Below are 8,786 nucleotides of genomic sequence, written 5' to 3' on the forward strand. Positions count from 1 at the left end.
AAAAAGAAAAAAGTCATTCTATTGTCTAAAGAAACCATGAGACCCAAATAAGTCTATTTTGTCCCTTCTCCCCACAAATACCAGAGGTCAAGACAGCTAATTATACCTGAACAAGACTGCTAACTGTGGGATCCCTTAGCCCACTCAAAATTGTCCCAACCCTAGAGCAGAGATCAGATCATAAAACAAACTATATACTGAGCAAAAACAGATATCATACTGTTAGATATATGTTCAGTTGCTGGGACATGTATTTCTATTGGACCACTTAACTGAACATACCTATCGAGCACCTCCTCTGTGCCAAGCAGCATTCTAGGTCTTTGAGAAATATGATGGCAAAAACAAAAGACCTCTATACCTTCAGAGTTTCTATTCTAGTATAAGTAAATAAGACAATAAATACAGACATACCTTTCACCTCCCTGTAAGAGAAAAAAAGACCTAAACATTTCTATATATCTAAATTCCACTTAAATAAACAAGAGATCCCCTTGGGCCTGTTTCCCTCTTCATTCGGTATACAAAATGATGCCTACCCTGTGAAAGGCCCTATGCTATGGTTTGTGAAGTGGAGGTTCAAAACAACAGTCATATGGGGTACTGAATGGCAAGGGACTGTTTATCTCACCTGTAAAGATTGGTCACCACACCAAGGGTTAAACATGGATTAACTACTATCCACATACATAGAGCAAGAGCACAAGAGAGAGAAAATAAGTAAGAGGGAGAAAAGGAAAGAGACTCAATCTCTTCTAAAGAATGTAGCATGTATATTCTACAGCTCAAATGCCTTGCTTCTTCAACAAATCAATGGAATGAAAATAAGGAAAAGGGGACTATTAAAGAATAAAAGATGCCTAACAACCAAACTCAAGGCATGGACTTCATTCGGATCCTTATTCAACCAAACCAACTATAAAAAGACATTTCTGAGATGATAAAGAACTTCTGAATACAAATTTGATATTAGATGACAGTAAGAGAACTGTTAAATTGTATTAAGTATAACCTAGTGGTTATTGAAAAAGAAATCGCCTGATCAGTTATGAGATACATACAAAAACTATTACGTGAAATTATGTCTAAGATTTGCTTGAAAATGCTGTACTCCTGACAAAAATGTCCGTAATTATTGAAGCAAGATATTAGGTACCTGGGGGCAGATTACACTGTTCTCTCAACTTCTGTACATGTTTGGTGCTGCCACAATAATGTTTTTTAAGTAAAATGTAAAATTTCCCCAAAAACTGTAAATGGTCAAAGACTACACTGGAATAAAGGTGGGCAAAAAACCCTCCACATCAAGATTCCCAAAAACAGCTATTTCAGGGTCAGCCTAACACTTAATCATAACTATTAGGTGGCACTCATTCCCATATTACTAAGCTACAGAAGGATGAAGAAAAGCAGCTCAAATCCTAATCTCCAGAGCAGCAGAGTCTGACCTTTATAACTCAGTGCGCAACAGGGGCAATGCCTATAGGACACAGATGACAACCTGTACCCACCTGAATTATTTTTAGGACCCTGAAACTGGGCTCATGAAGCCTAAAGAGCAACTCTGCTACCTGAAATTGACACCCAACTCCAGAGTCAGCTTTCATAGGAAAATGCTGAGTGTGTTCAATCCCATGGAAAAAGAAAACATGCTCACAGAAGGGTCAGTGGCATCCAGCCATAAAGAGGGTGCTACCTAGATAACCATGTCAAGTGACAGGAAGTTCATCTTATCCAAGCAGTACAGAGGGGTCCCTGTGCCCCTCTATCACCTAAAATTTATCTTCCTAGCCTCTTAACTTTTGCAATTCTGAAATTTCTACTTTTTTTTTTTAACGTTTTGATTATTTTTGAGAGAGAGACAGAGAGACAGCATGAGCAGGGGAGGGGCAGAGAGAGAGGGAGACACAGAATCTGAAACAGGCTCCAGGCTCTGACCTAGTTGTCAGCACAGAGCCCAACGTGGGGCTCGAACCCACGCACCGTGAGATCATGACCTGAGCCGAAGTCAGGGGCTTAACCGACTGAGCCACCCAGGCGCCGCTGAAATTTCTACTTTTAACTAAGCCATTAGAATATCTATGTGGTACCTTTCCCCATAGGAGAAAATATGAAAAGGTATATAATTTCGAGAAGTGAGTTCCAAATGATAGATTAAAAACATGAGATTTTTATGGCTATTCTTGCCAGACTGTATGTATGTGAAAGGCTAAAAGGCTTCAAAAATAGTGAGATGAGCACCTATGTTAAATCTTTCCCATTCTTCCTTCTTCTCTCCAAAACCACTTGCTATCTTTCTTGGCCCTGTTTTGTCTCAGGAGGCTGACCTGCATGGACCACATCAAGGGGCTCTCTGGCTACCAGTTGGGTTGTAGCCAATTGTAAGTGGGAGGGGAAACATCAGAATATTGAAGGGAGATGAGAGTATTTATTTCCCTGGCTATCCCAATGTCCCCTGACCAAGGCTACAGTTTCCATGAGATGGCTCTCTCTACACAACTACCCTCTCTGGATTCTGATAACCACACCTGAAGGGATGGTGATGGCTGTTTCTAGCCCCAGATTACTATACTGTCCTTTTGGGGTTTCTCTGAACCCTACCCACACCGTGGTAGATAGTCCCTTTATTAAATTCTCTCAGTTACCCATTTTGTTGTGCTTTCTGATAAAAAAAACCTCCCAAGTCATGGCCTACTACCTGGCAAATACACTATTTAAAGTATAATCTCAGAAGGGTTCTTCATACCCGCCAAGGATGGCCAGGAAAGGTCGCTCTGGGCTCTCCAAGGCCTTGGCAAAGTAGTTCAGCTCCTTCTTCATCAAGAAACCTCCAGCCTTCTGTGGCAGATTGACTCCTACCATGGAGCTAGAAAAGAACAGAGACATTTAAACTTTGATCAATCCCTTACCAATTCTCCCAATTCTAGAGGCCATCTCCTTATCACTGAAATACTTTCACAGCTTTCATCCTTAAACTGCAACAAAAACACCTAAGGTTTTTTACTAATAGAGCAGGACCAAAGGGAGCAAGTAAAGAGCAATGACCTTAAGTAGAACTTAAGATAACCGAAATAACAGTCTTCAAGTCAAGGGTTTAACCATAATAAGAAAATCAGCCAATTGGTGACAACAGAAGAAAATTCTTCAATTGCTTCTTTATGACAGCATATGACCCTGATCTTACAGGGGCACTTGGGTGGCCCAGTCGGTTAAGCATTCGATTTCGGCTCAGGTCATGATCTCACAGTTTGTGGGTTCAAGCCCCACATCAGGCTCTACACTGACAGCTCAGAGCCTAGAGCCTGCTTCAGATTCTGTGTCTCCGTCTCTCTCTGCCTCTCCCTGATTTGTGCTCATTTTCTCAAAAATAAATAAATAAATAAATAACTTTAAAAGACTCTGATCTTACAATTTTAACAAAAGGAGGGCTCCACCTGAGATATCCTAAGAACAACCTCTTCCTAAAGCTTGACAAAAAGCTCCATAATTCTCAACATGTTTCACTTTTATTTCCTCAACAAAATAAGGACCAATGATATTCAACAAGAACCACGGTCTAGGGGAGCCTCTGTGGCTCATTCAGTTGGGTGTCCGACTTTGGCTCAGATCATGATCTCTCGGTTCATGAGGTAAGCCCCTCTTAGGGTTCTGTGCTGACACCTCAGAGCCTGGAGCCTACTTCAGATTCTGTATCTCCATCTCTCTCTGCCCATCCCCTAGTTGTGCTCCCTCTCTCTCTTTCTCTCAAAAATAAATAAACATTAAAAAGTAAAAAAAAGAAAAGAACCACGGTCTAATTGGAAGCTCCAATTAGAAATAGAGGCTGAAGGGGTGCCTGGGTAGCTCAGTAAGTTAAGCATCCGACTTTGGCTCAGATCATGATCTCACCGTTCGTGGGTTCGAGCCCCACATCAGGCTCTGTGCTGACAGTTCAGAGCCTGGAGGCTGCTTCAGATTCTGTATCTCTCTCTCTCTCTGACCCTCCCCTGCTCACACTGTCTCTCTCTCTCTCTCTCTCTCTCTGTCTCTCTCTCAGAAATAAATATTTTTTAAAAATTAAAAAAAATAGAGGCTGAAAAGATCATGTTCTATATAATACATCAATAATATATCATTCTGTATAACACAGAAATCTCCAAAAACAACCCAGAACTTGGGCTATCTGAGTAAAGAGAGGATTACTGTTCTCAGTTCAGCATTGAACAAGACTCTTAGTACCTGTGGGCTCGGTGAGCAGTGCCAAAAGCATCATTGACATAGACATCTCCTAGCTTGGAAAGTGAAGCTCGAAAGGCTTCTATTTTGGCTGGCTCAGCTTTAACCTGCAAGAACACAAAAATACAAAAACAAACACAGAAAATGTTGATTGCTCCAAAGACAACTGTAAAAGCATTTCATACCAAGAGTCCTCTTGAACATTTCTCAAGACCCAGAGTTGGTGGGACAGCAATTTTTACAACTAGCAATAGGATATATTTTTTTCCAAATATTCCAGGTCTTTTGGTCGCTTCTACATTCTGCTCTCCTTCACCTTGCCTCAAATTACAAACGTAAGATTCCTGAACCATGGCTTAACCTCTAGTCACACAAAGCTAACCACATCCCACTGACCTTTCCTCAACTCCTAGGACAAGATTCTGATTATTTTTCCTTAGTTTGACTCATATCCTCATTTTAACATATTCTCCTTGTGAAAGTCAGGATTATACTTGACTCAGGCTTCTAGCTTCCAAGGCCATTTTACAAAGGGAGAGGCCCTCACAAATATTCTTCATGAGGCTGGGACAGAGAAGGCAGATGGAAACATGGCAGCAGAAAAGGACCTCAGAAATATTATTAAAAGGCTATATTTTATAAAACGTTCCCTAAGAAGTTAGGCAGCTAAGAAAACAAGAAATATGCTTCTACCAAAAAGGGAAGCAAAATGTAGAAGTAAAACATATGGCTTTAAAATGTCACCTCGGTGCCTTGGGTAGCTCAGTCATTAAGCATCTGACTTCAGCTCAGGTCATGATCTCACGACGTGAGTTCAAGTCCCACTTTGGGTGAGTTCTAGCTTTATATCAGGTGAGCCCTGCTTTTCTCTCTCTCCCTCCCTCCCTCTCCCTTTCTACACCTCACTCACTTGCACCCTCTCTCTCAAAGAAGAAAAATGTCTCATTTTTTAGAGAGACATTTTAAGAGAAAAGGGGATCCAGGGATCCCCCCAAAAAAGGGACATAAAGCAGGATGGAAGGATGGACAAAGAATCTCCAGAAAGAGAGCAAGAAAAATGCACAGGGGAACATGGCCCTGAAGAATATACAACACAGATGTTCATTTTAGTCACTGCCCAATCCCACCTGTCTATATTTCAAAGTGAAGGAGGCTGCACAAAGAACAGGGGTTTTCCTCTAATAACCCAAAGAATGCAGGGGCCCTAATGCTAAAATTAAAGACTGTAGAACCCACATAATCTTTTTAGAACGGAATACAACCTGGACTGGAAGATTATTCGTGTAGTAATGAAAACCCTGCCCAAATGGCAGGACACCCGGGTTCTAGGCGCAACTCTAACACTAATTCGCTGTGAGAACCTTTGGCAAGTTGATCTCTGTTCCTGAAATCTCATCTATTAAAAAGACATGATAAGAACTGTTTAAGGAAAAGGGGGGCAAATTGAACCTCTTCATGAAAAAGGCACTATAGAAATTAACAATAATCAGGACCCATTTCTCATTTTTGACCTCCCAATATCTAGAAGAAAATGTTCCTAAAAGACCAATGTGGGCACACTGGAAAAAGGAAAAATTTTATGTCCCTGCTTTGTTGTTATTGTTTTTATCTATCTTGAACTTATTACTGGCTCTTGAAATTTCAAACATCAAAGCAACTGGACACTTGCCACTAATGTGTGTTTAAAAAGCAACGTTAATTAAATAAAAATGTCATAGGCTAGCACAATTAGTTCATCACTCCCTGAATAAGAGGTTTTGCTTCAATTTGCTACCATTTCTAAGTCCTAGAGTCTGTGCAAGTGAGTTTCACTCTAAAAGGGCACCAAATTTGAGGTCAGCAATTGACTCCTACTACTGTACCAAGACCATGCCAAAGACAGGATAAGGCCTGAGTTGCTAAGAAAAGAAACTGCTTGAAAGCAGGTACTCCGATGACCTTAAGAAACACCAGAGGGGCGCCTAGGTGGCTCAGTCAGTTAAGCGTCAGAATTGGACTCAGGTCATGACCTCACAATTTGTGGGTTCGAGCCCTGCATCAGGTTCTGTGCAGACAGCTCAGAGCCTGGAGCTTGCTTTGGATTCTGTGTCTCCCTCTCTCTCTGCCCCTCCCCTGCTCATGCTCTATCTCTGTCTCTCAAAAAATAAAAATAAAAAAAATAAAACGTTAAAAAATTAGAAAGAAACATCAGAAGTACAACAGGAGATTGAGATATTAGCCTCAGAATCTTGTTCCCCAAGACACTAAATACCTTGAGAGTGGCAAAGTTTTAAAGGATGACGACTTCAGCTTTTTTTTTTTTTTTTATGTTTACTTATTTCTAAGAGAGACAGAAAGACAGTGTGAGGAGGGGAGGGTCAGAGAGAGAGGGATATACAGAATCCGAAACAGGCTCCAGGCTCTGAGCTAGCTGTCGGCACAGAGCCGGATGCGGGGCCTGAACCCACAAACCACATGATCATGACCTGAGCCAAAGTCAGATGCTTAACTGACTGAGCCACCCAGGCGCCACATCTTCTCTTCTACCAATAGGCAAATTCTAAATCATTCTCAAAGGCCCAGATTTATCATTTAATATATGAATTCTGGTTGTCAGGTCACAGTAATCTATTTTGTGGATTATCTGCAGTCGTTCTTTTTTATTTTTGTTTTGGGTGGTTTTTTCCTATGGTTGTTTCTGCACAACACTAGAGTTGAATAGCTCCAACAGGACCATATACAGTCGTGACTGTATAGCTCACAAAGCCTAAAATATTTATTGTCTGGCCCTTGATAGAGAAAGTTTGATCTAATGGACTATGCTATATATAAAGCCCAGCAACAATGCCACTGCCTCTAACTTTAGTAAATTGAGTGCCTTTCTGAGACTTAAATTTCTTTATGAAATGATGATAATACCTGTCCTTGCTTATTCTCTTTTAAAGAGAATTCTTAAAAATGCCTTAAATCCAAGGCACTGTCATCATGAACATCATTTACCCAATTACAACCAATTTTCCCAAATAGTCCCTTTCCATTTGACTTAGGAAAACACTTTTTCTACACATATAATTCTTTCATAAGAAAATCCCAATTTTATCACATTTAATTTATGGTTTTAAGAGTACTAAGCTCAACCATTAACTTAATTTCTCTTCTAAATTAAGAATATTTATTGTCCTTCTATAACACATTAGGGCCTATTGCTTAAGAAAAACTGTCCAAGGCTTAAAAGAATCTAAAACTGGCTCTGCTGGAGGAACATGTACCTGGTAGAGCATGGACACCCACTCCCTCAACTGCCTGTGAATGTCTGCACTCAGCACTTGGTAATCATAGCCCAAGTAGCATTATCACATAATGTCAGAGAAAAAATCTCTCATGTCATCATAGGCCAAGTGGGTACCAAAGGAATAATTGCAAAAGTATGTCTACTGAATACTCTTATACACAAATGTAGCCAATATTCTATTCCTTGACCTAGTTGGTGGTTACACAGGTATGTTTACTCTGTGGTGCTTCAAGCTATACATTTGTTTATATATATATATAAACACACACCTATATAGGTATGTATATATACATATGTATATGTATATAGGTGTGTGTAATACTTCAATAAAAAGGTGTCTAAGGAAGAGTAAACATGAACTACCTCTATTCTTCACAGTCTTCTACAGACTCAGTCCTCCTGACCGCCAGTAATGTCAAAGTCTCAGGTCCTACCTTATTCCCAGAAGCATCTTTTCCCTTCCCTTCTTCCTCCACATGAAAGCGAAGGTTCTCCAGCAAGATGACAGACCCAGCAGCTGGGTCAGCACAAGCTTTCTCCACTTCTGGGCCCACACAGTCCTTTAAGAATAAAACATCCCTGGGGAAAGCACAAGATGGAGACTCTTGAGCACTCTGAAAGAACCAGTAACAACATGATTCACAACATCTCCTGTCAGAGTCCACCAGCTCCAGACCCTGGTACTTACTTGCCCAGCAGAGATTTGAGTTCTACAGCCACTGGCTCCAAAGAGTACTTGTCAGGCATGGGGACACCATCAGGCCGGCCCAGATGGCTCATAAGAACAACTGACTTAGCTCCATTGTCCAAGCAGAATTTGATGCTTGGGATGGCAGCCTTGATTCTGTAACCAAAAAGAGACAGGAGGTAGAGCAAGGTTATTCCTAGGAATTAGTAGGAGCTTTTTTATTTATGGTCTCATAAAATATAAAGTCCCTTTCCTTCTCTTAAATTCCTTCAAATCTGTTGGCAACTCAGTGATGGTCCTCATGTTCAGGGAAAGACATCAATTATGATGCCAACTCTCTACCTAGGATTGTTCAATCTGATGTTTTGCCCCTTTGGCAGAAAAGAGTTAACCCAGCAGGCCTGAGGCTGTTATCTATAGAAAAACTTGCTTGCAAGGTTGGCTCTTGGCCAGTGTCTGGGAACCTGGCTTTCAAAATGGTCCCTTGGTTCTCTGATATGCGCTGTTCACTGCTCCTAGAATGTACAAACTGAGTGATTTATGCTGAACACCTGCTTTCCTCTAAGAGTCTGGAATATTGTTGGTTGCTAGGCAGAGGGCACCCATATCTCC

General features: G+C 40.8%; 1 protein-coding gene across 1 annotated transcript in view; it reads right to left on the bottom strand.

Moving 5' to 3' along the window:
- LOC144243564 (phosphoglycerate kinase 1-like) overlaps window positions 1-8,786 on the bottom strand; it is a 22,914-nt gene that overhangs the window by 4,438 nt on the left and 9,690 nt on the right. Inside the window, exons 4-7 of the mRNA XM_077778713.1 lie at window positions 8,175-8,370; window positions 7,921-8,065; window positions 4,219-4,322; window positions 2,747-2,866 (exon numbers count right to left, since the gene is read on the bottom strand). Coding sequence (XP_077634839.1) covers window positions 2,747-2,866; window positions 4,219-4,322; window positions 7,921-8,065; window positions 8,175-8,370 — 565 coding nt within the window. The remainder of the gene's footprint in view (window positions 1-2,746; window positions 2,867-4,218; window positions 4,323-7,920; window positions 8,066-8,174; window positions 8,371-8,786) is intronic.

This window comes from Crocuta crocuta, unplaced genomic scaffold (assembly GCF_008692635.1).
Source record: "Crocuta crocuta isolate KB4526 unplaced genomic scaffold, BGI_CrCroc_1.0 scaffold918, whole genome shotgun sequence".
NCBI classification, from domain to species: domain Eukaryota; kingdom Metazoa; phylum Chordata; class Mammalia; order Carnivora; family Hyaenidae; genus Crocuta; species Crocuta crocuta.